Here is a 17,376-nt window from a genome sequence, read left to right on the forward strand (position 1 = left end):
TTGTTTACAATGGAATATGAATTTTATTATTAAAAATTTTATAAATGTGTCACACACTTATACCTGTGCTGCAGTATTTGGTTTATCAGTATTGAAAAGTAGTACTCAAGGTACAGTATTTGATGGGTCAGTATTTGAGAACAGTATTTCATCGATTGAGCACTGCCATGTGTAAAAAATAACACTGGTTTCTGTGCATATTGCTATGTGAATGGAAGAAGCTAAGTTTGAAGATATTTATAATGATATTTTGTGCATGGAAAAATAAAGAAGTTATCAAAATATATGTGTGAAGTTATTGATTTATGAAAATAACCTTGGACCAGTACATCCTGCATAGAAGATAAGTAAATTATATATTTTTTATTGTTCTAACGACATCCATTTCTAATTCTGCCATGTGAGTAGAGAATTTGGTTATTGTATCAAGAAAAATCACCTGCAAGTTAATTTTATATAAAAGTGAAAATAGACTACATTAGAGGTTGGATCCATGACATAAGTGTAGGGAAGGAAAGACCATCAGTGCCAAGTAAGTGTAGAATCATGGAACAGCAATGGAGGTAAACACTTTTAAACAGTATGGGGAGTAAAACAATTTACCAGCAGATGCCCTCAGTCCATTGTAAAATAGCATCCCTAAATTTGAATACCAGTCCAATAGTGACAACACAGCAAAGATTATGGAAATATGGTAGTGGTAAATTTGGTTTCATAGTAACTTATTGAATAATAATACTAGGGATACATAGAGATTACATGATTTAAAAATGTTATGTTCACCAATTTATCAAAACAGCCATAGTTAAGAGCAAATAAAAATTATCTGACAAAAAACAAAGCTTGTCTGCTGTGATGACTAAGTTTTAACACAAAAGAAATTATGTACTGTAATTTTATCATACTGTATGATTTTGGAATGTATATTTATGATTGATCTTCTCTTTAGGATGGGGCTTACCTTCAACGCACTCCGGGCTTACCTCGGTGGCGGCCAAATTACATTTTCTGTAGGAGCGGGGGCAACTCGGGTGAGCTCGCCGACCAGTTTCTTGAGCACTTTTTCACACTGTACGATGGTGAGGATCGGACTTGGCTGTGGGAACTCTACCACGAGGATGCCTACTTCTCACTCTCTAGCATGTACCTTCCTGATCAGAGCACATCACGCGATGCAAGGTATGTATACGTCCACTGGTATTCTCTCATTATCTGTTGTGCGCTCCTAGTCTATTCTAAGCACAAATACAGAGTGGCCTATGGAACATTGATAGTTTTCAAAAGTGTGATAGTGAGCAGATTTTTAAGAAAAACACCTTTATTTACACAAAATCAAATATTTGTGTAATATATTAGATTTACGTCGTCACTCAAGAAATTATGTCATCGTGGTGGCAGCCATTCTCTCGAACACAATTTTCAACTCTTAGCTATAAATTACTTGTAACTCAGGCCAACAGGTGTTAGTCAGTCAACCACATCTCATCTTAAATGGCAGCCTTCGATTCCATTAAAGTTTTGGTTTGTTATGAGGGCATGCCTCTGAATTTTTTATGCAAAAATTTTTAATGATTAAGTAAAACAGACTTTAATAATTTCTACACCTTTATTATTCATGCTTACATATTTTCGAGGTGCTACCCAAAATATATGAGAATTTCATTGCACTGGTCAAACCAGTAACAGTACGACATTCTGTCACTAGATGTCTTGAGGTACATGGCTTACAAGGAACCACTTGAGAGCAAGGTTGCAAAAGGACTATGATTTTTATGTGACACCCCACATATTGTTTACCACACAGCCACAATATTAGTTGCTAACAGCAACAGGGGAAAGGACTGAAGGTATCCAGTGGCAAGCACAGCATGAGGCTATGGAACATAACCGAACTACTTTGTTAGTGAGTAACTCACAGCAGTGCTAGTGCTGTTGAAACAAAGCAGAGCAATGGCAATGGTGAACAAAGCAAACATTGCATCATATCTACAACAACAGCAGCTGCTGAAGTTGACATTTTGTCAGAAAGAAACCTGTGGAATTTCACAGACGGACAAAGAATTAGCAGATAAAATATTAATTTTTTTGCAAGATGAATCAATTGAATGTGTTGCATCGTATACGCTCGTCTGTACAAAAAATGGACGTGTGGAGTACAGTGATGACAATATGTGTTCAACAAGTGAAAATGATACTGAAACAGGTGTTGAGACACCTAGTTCATCATCCTTGTCAGACTGAGATCACAAATTCTGTTTTCAGTGAAACATAATAAAGGATAATCGTTGTCCGAGGTGCAGGTACTAAACATAATTCCACACATGGAAGATCATCTGTAGCACTGTAAAAAGACAATTGTGAACATGTTTTGAATGGGTGAGGTTTTGAAGCGACTGAGGGAAAATGTTCAGCGCAAATGGCCATATTTGTGGAAAAAGAAAAAGTGGTCGATGCACCATGACAATGCACCCACATAAGTCTGAATGGAATCACAATGGGTCCTGAGCACCCTTTGCCGTGTGGACTTCCAAGAGTGCTTACAAGAATGGGAACAGCGCAGGAATTGTTGCGTATATGCCCGAAGTGACTACTTGAATGTGTAGGGCATTAGGACGTAAGTATAGTTTTCTGTTTTTTTACAATGAATTTCTCAGATATTTTGGGTGGCACCTTCTGTTTCTTAATATAGCCACCTCGCTAATGAACACATTTCTCCCATAGAGAGATCGGTTAGTTGATACTGTCACTGCAGAATGTTTAACTTCGTTGATGGGGCCACAACCTCTCTTATGCTTGCACCGGTTCATCCCTATCACAAAGTGAAGTTATCGAAGGTGTTTTTAAGTGAAACAGACTGAAATGTACCTAGCTCCCACAATGATATTATTAGAAACAATTACTTAATAAAGGAATTTTAGTGTTGATTACTTCTATTTTGCACTTCCAATTACTTGAGAGTGGAGTACATTTCATAACTGATTGCAGATAATTTTGGCATCCTTGTTTCATTTCTTCTGTTAACCTGGGGTTAATAATCATCTGTATTTTTATCAGTTGTGTGACTGAAACACAAACTTCCCACTTGGCTGTTTATTAAATCCAGCAAAAACTGCTTCGTGTTCTTTTTACACAGACAGTACATTCCATTCTCATCATATAAATTCTTCAAGTCAGTCTCATCATTTTAGAATTCAGCAGTATTTACAGAACAAGAGGGAAAAACACAATATTTTTTCAAGAGACTACTCCAGGGACATAACACAGGCTATTTCCACACTCTAACAGCTAGCAACCCAAGACTCTTACGTATCACAGATGCAGGGCGTATATGCGGACAAGGAAAAAAAATTCCCAGATTTCCCGGTTAAAAATACACTTTCTCCCGGGTGAAAATACACTTTTTTCCATCTTAGGACAGTATACTTTTCCTTGGAACTGTAAAACTTATCAGTCCATTGAATGGTCATAGTTTTATACACCAGCATAGAATATCTCAGCACTTGACAAAATGAAACTTGGAGGGAAAAAACATGTTTTGGAAAGATCTGTGATGTGCAACAACATGTATGCTGCATATTTTTGTACTGCAGAAGTATAATTTCAAATTCCACCAAACACCGCATGTTACTTTCTGAAGATTTGAAATCGAAATTGCAGTGCGCTTTTGTAAGCCAGTTATAGCTCGTGTACGTGATCTCGCCAGCCGATGACAGCGAATATTCAGAGCATAGGACACATGATGAAATCAGCCAAAAGCAACATCACAGTTAAGTAGTGCAACCACACAAATAGAAAAAGTTAATGGTTTTAATTAACACACATAGTGTTGCTACAAGAGAACCAAAGCTTTCACATATAATATTGGTCTCAAAGATTAATAAGTTGCAAGAAAATCTAAGCTTTCACATAAAATGTTGACCTTTTTTGCGCGTGTTACACTTTATGATACATCACCCAATAGTGCCAGTAAATTTTTTAATAAAGATATAAATGTCTGACCATTTGGACTTGAAATTCTTCTTATGGTCGTCCTCGAAGATTCGACTTTTAAATTAGAGTCAACTGCTCTGTGATGTAAGAAATTCATCATACATTCTCACATATAGTTCATTTTGTGTACAAGAAAATTTACTTTGAAAGTAACGCTTTTCAAACCACCATTCACAATATTTCCCCTCAACGTGTTAGAAATTGGTTCATTTCAGGAGTTGCCAGAGAGCGCCATATAACAGGCGTCACTGCACTTTTGCAGCTACAATGATGCACAAAGCCATATGTTCGTATGTGCAAAACATTAAAAGATCTTACATTATGTCCTAAGAGAAACAAGACATGAGAAGGTACTCCAAGAGCATGGGAATTTCATGACTCATACTAAAATGCATAATTTGGCTTAAAATGCACTGTCGTATGTCCAGATTCAGATGTAAATTTTCTTGGAGTATCAGTACTGTATTATCTCATGTTTGGTTTTTTATTATGGCATAATGCCATAAGTGCTAGAAGATGAATACGTGTACTTGAAATGTAGCAAACAGTCGAAAGTAGCCAACAGTGAGGAATGAAACACTCCATTTCAGATAAATGGGCTGCATCAGCAGAAAAGAGTAATAAAAACCAAATTTCTTTAGCAAACCGACAAAAATAACTTTATTGTTCTGCAAAGAAATTAATGCTTGACTCTCAGAAAGGTGAAAATAAAATAAAATCTGAAGCTAACAACTTATTTTAGCCTTCTGTAATTATGTGAATGTATTTTCGTTCACTTGATAGCTCCCAACCACAGAAATCCATTTTGTTTTTTCATTTGACAGGAGAGCAATAAACGAAGAGGAAACAGCAAAATCACTAAACAAAAACACGCGTCACGTGAAGACTACCCACCTCCCCACTAAAACAATGACTGCTCAGTGTATCAGTCCCAGATCTATGATATTTCTGAACCGGAGCAATACTCACCCCCCCCCCCCTCCCTCTTCCTCCAGTATTTGAGGTAGGATGCCAAAAATTAAATCAACATTTTCAAAAAAATGTTTGTTTTATAGCCCACATCTTTCTGAAGAATCTGATGCGTAAAACATACATCTTTGAGGACATGTAAGACATGTTATTTGGTCTTAAATGTGCCAAAGTGCAGTGCCACGCCTCCTCACACAGCACTCTTCTATCATACGTCATTGTATTTCACTCTGTCGAAATCAGACATGCATATTTTGCAATGGATACCACAAAACATATGCAGGACAGTGGAAATTAAAATGTTCTGTGGTGCATCTCTGTCTGCCAGTTTGACATCCTGCCACTCCCTCCCCCTTTTTTTTAGAGAGAGAGAGAGAGAGAGATTCGCAACAAATACTGGATGGGATTATTTGTAACCGAGAGAACAAGAACTCTTTGGAAAAATTTCACTCTTTATTGCCTATTAGCTAATACTTGCTGTTTTGTACGACATAAAATTAAATATAGGATACCTAAAACCAGTGAAGACAAGAGGCAAGCAAGACAGTACACATTTCTTCAATACTTAAATCCTAGCATTTTTTTCTCTCTAATCTTGCTACGACTTTACATTGCATGCTTTCCTTTCTGCGAAAGAATCTATTACCTCATCAAAGTTTGTTAAACGTTTTGCTACATTAAAGGACGAAATGTCATTTTCTAATACTGAAAAAACTGTTAATACAAATAGTACCCAAGACTGGTGTGGTTTCTCGAGCTGATTATGAGTATTTTGTCACTGTCTGCTAGTTAGAATGAAATACGCCTGTCAAATATTGTAGCAATTGCAATATATGCCAAATAAATGAGACTGTTTTGGAAAAAATGGTCATTTTTATGACACGACAGAATATAATTCATGAAGTACCAATACCAAATGCTTATTAGGCCTACTACAAGCAAAAAGCTTTATGATAGGAAATAGTTTCACATTTCATTCATATGCTCCAGCTTCTCCGATATGAGATCGAAAAATATTACTATGAAATTTTTATATGACTTTGGGATCTTCATGTTATTCCATAAACTTTTCTTCTACTTCCTTGTTCTAACAAACAATCTAGTCATTACTAATTCTGTAAGTATTCCTGCCATTGTCAAAACTTATCCTCCAGTTAGCTTCACTAACCCTGCCCCAATCACCGGTTTAGTTATCCCGCTTTTATTCTCCAGTTAGGCATTATTACGTGTTCGTACAACATGTTTTCCGTACTACTCCCAGAATAGAACTTAAGTGCCGGCTAGCTGAGGACTGTACAACTGCCCTTACTAGTGTAGCAGTCTGGCTAAAAACTGTCAAAATGTCATGTTCTTGGATGTTATTCCTGTTAGTCATTTATTTCCTTTGGGGTAGTCTGAATCTATGGCCTTCGCTAGTAATTATAACAACGCTGATCATTCGCAAACCCAGTCAACCACATAAACAGACAGCGATTGGCTTACACCTGTTCAGCTTTATTCCACTCAGCTCTTATGGCCCCATCCTCTATTGTCTGTAGGAAAGTTTATTTCTAGATGTGATGGGGATTCCCCTGGCAGAGAGTCATCACATACAGTATGCATACATTCAAAAATCAACTTATGATTCATTCAGAAATCAACTTAGAATGTGTTCAAAAATGTTCAAAGACCAACAGGGATGCGTTTCAAAATCATACGAATAATCGTTAGACCAACGTGTGCTGGATGCTAGGCGCTTTGTGAAACAAGGTTTTTTCGTCAAGAATATGAATTTGCCCCGTCCCCGTCTCCCTCCCACCGCCCCTGGAATTGCCCCCCGAGGCAGATACCCCAGTTTGCCCCTGCCCCTCCAGATCTAGGCCTGTTGCGCATGTGTGAATATGGCAACCTGGGCATGCCAGTAAAATTTTTCCGGGTAGCATCTGATGCTGCTTATACAGCTAACAGCCACACATCTGTAGCTAGAAATGTGAGAAGGTACTACTCACACGCAACTCAACAGAGCATGTGCATGAGCCCACTCACAACTGCTCAAACGAATCTAATGTAAACAGTTGTAACGCCACACTCATGGGAAGCAAGTTGTTGTACTGAAGCATTGCATAGTCTTCGTACAGCCTTTGACACATTTTGCTGTTGGCAGACGCTTGTATGAGCACTGTGTTTTGTTGTTGTGTATGATACATTTCCTTTGCAACTTAGGTTTTATTTCCTTTTTTTTTCTTTCGTTAATGTTTTATTACTGCAATATTATTCTGCAGTACCGGAATACAGTAATATCCTTTGTTAGAATATCGATTCCTACCAGTCAAAATTGCCAAAATCTAACTGAAAACTAAAACAATGAAAAATTCCTGGGTTTTTCCCAGTTTTCTCCCAGATGAAAAAATTCCCAGATTTTTCCCAGATCTCCCAGTTGTCCATGGTCGTATACACACTGATATAATTTTTCTGAGAAGTTACATTGATTGAATTTTGTACATTTGAAAAATAGAAATTCATGTTTTATTGCAAAATGTAACTTCTATTGAAATTGATTATTATTTTTATCTGGTTTTGTTTTAATTTGAGATTAAAAATGGCTGGATTACTGGTTTTACTGAATGCAAGTATTTTACTTACTACTTACTAAATATTTTTATAATTACCCAAAAGCATAAAGGAATAGAAGTTATCAATAAATATAATACAAAGAGCACCTCAGCAAAAGCTGACAATGACGTAAATATTGACAAAAACGGTTACCTAGTAGTTCATTAACAGTGTGACCCCGGCATCGTTAGAATGCCACCCTGCAATCTGAAAATCAAGTCTGTGTTGGGGGAGGACAATCAGTTGGCAATGAACCCAAGGCATTGGATTGTTGGAGCACTCACATGTGGCCTCTCATTGTCATGCCCCATGTGCAAATGAATTCTTCAAAATTGTGCTTTCAGTTTTCTGAGGGTGTCACAGTACGTTGCAAAATTTATGGCATTGCCTTTAGGCATGAATTCTAAATGCCTCACATTTTGAACATCCCAGAACATAGTGAGCACAGCTTTACCTCCTGTTGGCATGATATTGAACTTTTTTGTGTCGGTGATCGAACGATTCCTTCTGAAGAATGCAATCAGTTCCGATGAGTCTCGTCAGTTGACATACATTGTCATCCTTACTGAACTCTCTCACACTATGGGGTAAACACCACAGTTCTCTTCATTACAAGTATGAGCAATCCAATTTTGGGCATTATTAATGCCAATACATTCATCACTGTACACAAATTTCACTCTTCTATGAATTTCAATAGGAGCACATTTTCTGCAGTTAGGATGTTGTTTACAGCAGGCTTTTTCTCATGCTCGAATGTAGTTACATTCCACACTGCCATGCTACAAGCTACAATTCAGAGCCCTCAAGCGGGAGAGAGTTGCAGCTTGTGTCAGCGAAGTGGGAAAGTCAGCTGAGTAATATGCGTGACTTGTAATACCTCAACCGATATTGAGAACAGACTTACTGAATTATTTTTTAGCACACTGTTGTAAAATAGACATTCTCTTTCAAAAACTTCCACAAGATGTTGAGTCTGGTGGATTTTAATGACACAGCATGTTGCTGAAAAGAGGAAATATGACATTCCTTTGTTTTATATGAACTTTTAAAATTTTGAAACCTTGTAACTCATTTAGGCATACGAATAGTTTGACAACTGTTTGAATGCATACCTGTTGCTTACAGTTGTTAGTTTGTGCTGCCACTTGGTACTGTTCTGCACTGACTTATATGCCAAGAATAAAATCAGTCTCAGAACTTTTTGGATTGCCATTGTACATTTCAATTGATTAAATTACTAGTGTCATCTGCAAAAGGACTTAATTCTGTTTTTTGTATGTTAGGTGGAAGGTAGTTTACATTATGAGAAACAAAAGTGGATCTCAGATTGAGTCTCGTGTGACTCCATAAGTGATTTCTTCCCAGTCAGAGTTATCTCCCCCGATTTTATTGGTCGAATTATTAAGTTCAACTTTCTGCATTCATTTTATTAGATATGACATTACCAATTGCTTGACTGTGCATCAGTTCCATAACACCTCACATTATCTAGGTGGATGTTGTGATTCACATAGTCAAAAGCCTTAGGTAAGTCCCAGAAAATACCAGATGGTACTGTTTTGCTATTTAGAACTTGTAAAATTTTGTATATGCATATGCAAGTGACATTCTCAGTTTAGCAACTGTTTGGAAATACAAACTGTTTTCTACCAGTGATCCTATTTTTGCTCAGATGATATGCTGTTCTAGAATACAATATCTCTTCCAAAGCTTGAAAAATTAAGTCAGCTTAATATGCTTTGTTTTACCCATGTTATACTTGTCACTCAATTTCTCCTCTTCCTGTAGGCTGAGCTCATATATAGCAGAGTGCCGTAACCTCTTGCACACTTCTGCCAAACTGAGGTCAAAGACTGCACTGGCCCATGGGGCGGAGAAGGTCATCATGAGATTAGAGAAGCTGCCGAGGACTCGACATGACCCGTACTCCTTCACTGTAGATATTCTACATGATTCTGTGAGTAGAAAACATTTACTACTGCTGTATTATCCCTTCCTCACGATTTCATTTGTCAATATTGTTTTTACTCTGTTACTGTAATTCTGAGGGGTGATGCAAGAGAAAATCATTATCACTGACTGATTAAAGAGATGCATCCTTTTCTTTTCTCCTCCTATATTCTTCCTCAGAACAGTATGTTAGTAAGCACTGTGCCATCTTCAGTTCAGAGATTATAAAAGGGGCAAAGCGACAAGTAAAGTTGCATTAAAGAGAAAGAGAAATGAAAATTGTACAGAATAATACATTTTAAAAAAGTAGGTAGGAAGGGACAGTCACCAGCGCTGTGTAGAACCCATTGCCAGCGATGTGAAAGGCATAGTATACCGTTGGCAGAGCAAGTTCTGTGGATGGCGCGAATGGAGCGGTCTACTGCCTGTCGAATCTCTGGAACAGTTCTGAATCAAATGCCACGAAGTGGTTCCTTCATCTTCAGAATCAAATCAAAGTCACAAGGACTTAAGTCCGGGGAATATGGTGGATGGTACAGTACTTCCCAGTCCCATTGACCAAAAAGAGCAGCCACAGCTTGCGCTGTATGCACCCGCGCATTGTCGTGCAAAACGATGGGTGGATTGCACAGAAAGTGTCGCTGCTTCTTTCGCAAAGCTGGTCTCAGGTGATGCTCCAAAATCAAACAGTAATACTGTGCATTGACGGTCTGCCATGGAGGAATATAATGCGGTAGGATAACACCATCACAGTCGTACATGAGAATCGCCATAAATTTAGACCGCTCCATTCGCACCATCAACAGAATAGGCTCTGCTAACAGTATACTACGCCTTCCACATCACTGGCAGTGGGATGTACACAGCGATGGTGACTACTTTGAAGGACAGTAACAGGTGCAAACATGTAACTCTTGTGCATCGGTTGTGAATAAATAGTTGCCACTATTTAAGTTCCAACCCTCGTATGTTTTACTACAAACAGTTGGGATTAAGATTTCTGCATTAATGAGTCTGTGATGAGAATATGGGACAGTGATAAATACATATCCAAGACAGTTGCAGCACAGTCAAACTGGCACTGGGTTGGAGCATATGCTGTAAACTACAAAACTAAAATACTCGTGCACACTTTACAACAAAATTTTTACTTACCAGGCACAAACTCGACAAAGTGAACTCTACCTTGGGTAGTGTAGAATGCTAGTGATGATGTCTGGTGTGAGATGTGATATACAGTTACACACTTCACAAACACTCTCACTGAGGAATGCACAGTTTCAGTGAGCAAGAGTTAACAAGTCAGTGGTGTGTTCCAACCATCAGTGCAGTGTAACGCCAATCCCGATTGTTGCTACAAATGCTTGATATGCCGTCATTATTGAACTGAAATGTGTGTTTGGAAACAGTAAGACTTGGCTAGTAGAGATACTGAAAATGTGCACATTGAGGACACTAACTGCAAATGTAGTATTGACTGGATAAACTTGTTCATCACAAACATTAGTGGTTCAAAACACTATGTATCAGATCATCAGCGTTGTGTTATCAATGGAAAAGTGAAAAGGTTACTGCCCCCCCCCCCCCCCTCAAATGCTAAACATGGATCCATCTAATATATTAAGGATGTATGTTGTACTGAGGTAAAGAAAAATTTTACTTCCACCCTAATGAAACATTTTCTTTCAGTATAATCTGTGTAGTTCATACTCTATGTAGTAGTAACACTATTGTACAACCATTTCATGTAACCTGGAAATGCTGTACAGTATGGGGCAACGTCAATGCTCAAAGAAATCTGCTCAGAAACCCCTTCCTTCCACCTACTGTTTTGGTCAATGGCCTTTACTGTCAAAAACCTGATCATTCAGATGGGTTCTACCTCAGCCAACAATGTCAACTGAATCTAATCCTTCGGTCTATTATACCTGGTCATCATCTGCTGCAACTTTTGACCAGTCCATCAACAGCATCCGGTGAAGTGCACAGTCCATTATTCATGAAACAAAAGCAAAACTTTCTTATTGTGACCATTTTGTACATGGCAATGATGTGACAATATGATATTGGCAGAAATAGTTTAACCATACAGATGAGAAGTCATTTCAAAAATATAAAATACACTATTTATTTCCTGAACACCATCAGGTGTCCGACCTTCCACACTGCCTCATGATACCTGATGTTTTACTAAAAATGCTAAACAGTATGTAATAATTATCTGTTTAAACAAGTTTCACTGTGAGAAAAAGGTATTATCTGAACTAACTGTCTTGTACTCTTCATAGTAACACCCCAAGCATGTGTTGATAATGTAATTTAACATCCAGTGTAAAGCAATGGTGTACCTATATTGTATCAAGAGAATCCCCTGAGTAGTGTAGTGAAATAGCTTTTCCAAGATTCTTATTAAAGTTGTCGCAACCAGTCAAGGGGACATTGTAATAAATTAATGTTGTTGTACTTAGCCAGAGTTCCAAATGTATCATATAACACTATCACCGAGCTTATTCACTCCTGAATGACCCTGAATGTGACAGCTACAAAATCAGGTAATGAAAGATTTGTTGCTGTCAGTGAATGCATTAAATCTCAGACAGTTAATGAGCAAAAAATTTTATGGTAACTGCATGTAACATATGAGGTGATCAGAATGTAGTGGGAACTTTTGTTTATTCATCAACATCAACTTTCTCCCCTTCAAAGTAATCCCTCTCAGATATAACAGACTTGTACCATCACTTTTTCTAATCATGGAAGCACTTCTGGAACTCACTTTTCATTATAGTATTCAGCTCCTTCCGTGATTCTATTTTTATCTGTGGCAAAGCAAAATCATTTCACGGTTGTCTTCAGCCTTGGGGATAGAAAGAAGTCATAGGCGGCCATGTCCGGCAAATATAGTGGCTAAGGCAAATAACAATTTTGTTTTATGCCAAAAAATCATGAATAAGCATTGAGTTGTTAATGAGAGCATTATTGTACCGCAGTTTCCACGAATAGTTTTTTCACAATTCCGGTCCTTTTCTTCGGATCGCTTCACGCAAACAGCGTGTAATGTCCAGGTAGTATTCCTTATTGACCGTAAGACAGGAACTCATGATGCAATGTCCCATTGTAATTGAAGAAAACAGTGAGAACAACATTTACACGTGATAGAAGCTGTCAAAATTTTTTCAGTCTCGGCTCTTCAGGCAGTTTCCGTTGGGACAGTTAGGCCTCAGTTTTTATGTCATACCAGTGTCGACTTCATTCAGCAATTCCTGAGAAATGTGTACGCAGTGTCGTTTTTGGTCAAAGTACAACAGTTGCTGCTATACTTATTGTGCCCAAAACACCCAAAAAATTGCTTTGCATGAGCCAAAGGATATGCTGACATTGTTGTCAGAAATTGATATGCTGGGATGTCCAGTGTGGGTGTCGTCTTCAGTGTCTTCTCGACCCTTTCTGAAGTGTTTATACCACTCGTAAACTCTTGTCTTACGCAAAGTAGATTTGCCAAAAGCCACAGGCAACATTTCCAATTTGGTGCTTCACTTTATTCTGTTTTTCAAGAAAAATTTTACACAAATTCATTAATCCATCTTTTCCTAAAGTAAAAATTCGCCAGTCACTCGAAAACACGTATAACCTTCTCGACTGTCAACAATAAACTAAATTTTCCGAACAGCTGGAAATGCAGACATACGTCAGGAACACGTATACCGACAAGATAAAAATATGTTATGAGAATCTGACGTATGAAGCCTGCAAAATTAAAAATTCCCTTTACTTTTTGGTCACACCTCGTACATTCGGAGATGGGTGCCTCGCAAAAGTTTTACCTCTGTAGCCGAGTGGTCAGTGCGGTCAGCTGCCGTGTGGAGGACTCCTGTTTGATTCCTGGCTCTATAAGGGAATTTTTCCTCATGGGGCGGACTGGAATGGGGTGCAGTGAGCCTCGTGATGCCAATTAAGATGCTACTTGATTGAGAAGCAGTGGCTCCAGGTCATGAAAACTGACAACACCCAGGAGATGGTGTGGGTGGGGGAGGGGGAGCATGTAGTGCGGTCTGCTGAATCAGGATTTTGCCTTTTTTTGAAACAGTGTGATGTGTCGAGTACGCTGGTTGCCAGATGAAGTGTTGTGACCCACAGTATGTGGAGGATGTAATTCGGGCTGGAGGAGGATCTGTGATGTTGTGGGGGTGTTTTTTTGTACCCAGACTTGGTTCCACTATCTTCATTACAAGTAAGCTGCTGTCAATCACACCTTCCAAGATGAAAAAAATAGATTTCTACTCACCGTAAAGATGACGTGTCGAGTTGCAGACAAGATGACACGAAGCCTGTTACACATTTCAGATTTCGGACAAAGCCTCCTTCAGAAAGGAAAACACACATGAGCGAGCACACTTCACGCACACGTGAATGCTATTCTGGCCGGAGGTAGCAGTCGTTTGTGCACGGGGTGTGCTTGTTTGTGTGAATTGTGTGTTTTCCTTTCTGAAGAACTCATTGGCTGAAAGATGAAATGTGTTACAGTCTTGCATGTCTGCAATTCCGTGTGTCATCTTTACAGTGAGTAACAATCCATCCTTTTCATAATACTGTCGATATGCCGACCTGGACTTTCCATTGTTTGATATGGCATTAACGGTATTCACAGGACTGCATGCATATGTTCCATGGCAATCAATGGGGCACACTATCTCACCTTGAGTGGCCCACTACATCACCCGATCTTAGTCCCATAGAACAAGGGTTCCCAGACTTCTTCTCACTACCCACCACTTGACATTTTTAAAAATTTATGTGTACCTTGATAGCTTGTTCACCTTTTAACAAACACTGATGTGGGAGAGAGTGCTTCTGAAGGTCAGTCAGTGACTGATGTGGGGTCAGGAACAGTATGGGGTGAACAGTTTTTGCCATCTCGCTCAGTGCTGCCAACATTCGTACGGTTTTTGTGTCATGCCGACTGACTATCGTGTAGGATAGAAAAGTGATACGCACAAGTCATAAGGTTTTATGGAAGGGGTTTTTTACAGAGTCGTTCATGTCCACATGTGATACTTACTTGTAGCAAGTAATATGAATGAATAAGAGATGAATTACATTTAAACACTTAAAGAATTTATTAAACTTTTATTGTAATTTTCATCATACTCGCTGTCAGGTGGAGATTTAGAATTTTTTAACTGCATAATTTGAGGTAGTAGCTTCGTGCCACAAAAATCACTTCATGGTTAACTTAAAAGACAATCACATACGTGTCACACAGTCAAGTTTAACTTCACATCACACTTATAGTAGTCAAGAATCTGCTCATTGTAATATGCACACTCCAGTTCACCATTTAAGATAATTTCCAACAAAGCAGTAACAACAACAGTGAACCGTTCACTGCATAATGACTACTGCATTTTCACATATGGGTATATTGCGTAAGGTGGCAGCAATTGCAAAATCGGATGAAAACTTTTGAATGACCACTGACGAGATCCGATCAAAATATCACTGGCATCAAAATGAGATGAATGGTTCCCGGCAAAGGCAGTGACGACTAATGAAGGGAAGGGTGGGGAGGGTACTGTCTGAACTTCCTGTGTCCTGCCAACAATCCAAAAGAGCCATTCTGCTGTAAATCCATTTTTTTTAATGTTTTATAGAGTCACTTTCATCAATCAATATAATTTTACTTGTGTCAGTATGTATTTTGTTTACTTGTACATGTACCACCTGATACGCCCTAGTGTACCACCAGTGGTACACGTACCACTGTCTGGGAACATGTGCCGTAGAATGTCTGTGACTATTTGGAACAGCAGGTGATACGTAGCAGTCGGTGTGTCCACAGTTTGTAAGCTCCAAGTAATTTAATGTAAATGAGTGGTCTCAGCTTATATACCATACCTGAAGAAACTTGTGGACTTTCTTTCTCACCAAATAGAGGTTCTTATCAAGTCTAGAGGAGAGTGTAATGTCTTGGCTTGTGGTTGCATGTTGTGTGCAATGTTGTAGGACTACTTGCAAGCTGGTGTGCAGAACAGAAGTAACATCACCTCGCCTTTGGCTGTTTTCCTACTGAGGTCATTCTTTCTGTGGTGGCTACAGCATCTCCAGATAAAAGCATCAGCATCTCTTGTTTATACAGACACAGGGGCTTTCTCTGTGCCAAGAGTGGCAGTTCCTTCTTATGACTGCTGGTCCCATCTGTGTGGGAGCCGTTTTACTCAGAAAATGATTCTTTCTCTTTGCTTTGTGCAGTTTACCAAGGAGGAGAGCACACTTTGCAGAGAGATTATGTAGTTATACATAAGTAATAGAATTTTGAGTATATATCTACTCTTGCTGTAGCATGTATTAGAATACCATATGTACTGGAACACACTTTGCTGCAGCTCAGTGTGCTTAAATGAAAAAGAAGAAAGGAGGAAGTAGACGTTTCTAATATGTATGGGAATTGGTTGTATATCCAAATTCCCCCCCCCCCACCCTCTGTCCATCCCCCCCCTTTCTTTGTCCATCTCCTCCTCCCCCCCTCCCTTTTGGTCCATCTTCTCCCCCCCCCCCTCTCCATCTCCTCTTGCCCTTCTTTCTGTCCATCTCCTCCTTCTCACCTTCTATGTCTGTTTCCTCCCAACACTCTGTCCATCTGTTCCCCTCCCCCTCCACCCCCCTCACCCTGCTCTCTCTCTCTCTCTCTCTCTCTCTCTCTCTCTCTCTCTAACCTTGAGCCTTGTTTATTGTTATTTAAAATTCAATTCAATAGTATTCTAATTATAAACCAGTAAGCTATAAATATACTTTCCTGTTTGCTAACAATGTTTCTTTATCTATATGTTAAAAAGTACGTTTATCACAGTAACATGTAGAAATCTGAAGTAAATCAGAAAGCTACATTTTGGTAACAGTGTTTCCCCTTTATATATTACATATCATATGTATTAAAAATATACATGTACTGAAGAATTAGGTACATGGAAATACACCCGTTACAGAATTCAGCATTCTGTCCAAATTTCAAAGCAGTCAGTCTAGTATTTCAGAGATTAGAGATTTTGAAGAAACCAACATTTACATTTTTATAATGCTTCCTGTTCTATTACATATATTTTACATATATGCAAGAAGGTATTCCAGTAGGTATATCAAAACACATGAGTATTTGAATGCCATGTTGTGTCAAAATTTCAAAGCAATCCATGAAGAACTTTGGAGATTTGAATTTTGATGAAATGAAGATCTACAGTAACAGTGTAGAAAAAGATAGATTGTTACTTATGGTAAAAAAGACAGTCAGGTTGCCGACAGGCACATATAAAAGACACTAACATATAGCTTTTGGCCACAGCCTTCATCAGTAAAGAGATATATAGACACACACACACACACACACACACACACACACACTCTCTCTCTCTCTCTCTCTCTCTCTCTCTCTCTGCCCAAGATGCTGGAGTTGGTTAATCGTACATCGTACCTGTCTGCAACTTCACGTGTCTTTTTTACGGTAAATAGCGATCTATCTTTTCCTACACTGTTGATATTCCTACCTGGAGTCTTGATTGTTTGAACATCTACATTTGTACTTATGTAGAAACTATGAATGTTCCTAATTGCAAGTCTCCAAAAATTTTTGCTGAATGTTTGAAATTTTGTCACAGTGTTGCATTGGAATATGTGTGTGTTTTTATATACCTATTTTTTAAAATGTATGTAATATAAAGTTTTTATAAATTTAATAATAGGGAACCATTGTTACAAAAAATATCTAAAAGTTACATATATACACATTATATATTAAAGAAATAGATACCTAAAAACATGCCTGTTTTAGGACGTAATGCTGTGTCTAATTTTTCATGCAATTGATCAAGAACTTTTGGA

General features: G+C 38.4%; 1 protein-coding gene across 1 annotated transcript in view; it reads left to right on the forward strand.

The window, feature by feature from the left end:
* LOC126210636 (nuclear RNA export factor 1-like) overlaps positions 1–17,376 on the forward strand; it is a 158,808-nt gene that overhangs the window by 121,394 nt on the left and 20,038 nt on the right. Inside the window, exons 10-11 of the mRNA XM_049939953.1 lie at positions 950–1,179; positions 9,343–9,511. Of these exons, the coding sequence (XP_049795910.1) occupies positions 950–1,179; positions 9,343–9,511 (399 nt within the window). The remainder of the gene's footprint in view (positions 1–949; positions 1,180–9,342; positions 9,512–17,376) is intronic.

Source organism: Schistocerca nitens, chromosome 10, assembly GCF_023898315.1.
Source record: "Schistocerca nitens isolate TAMUIC-IGC-003100 chromosome 10, iqSchNite1.1, whole genome shotgun sequence".
Classification (NCBI taxonomy): Eukaryota; Metazoa; Arthropoda; class Insecta; order Orthoptera; family Acrididae; genus Schistocerca; species Schistocerca nitens.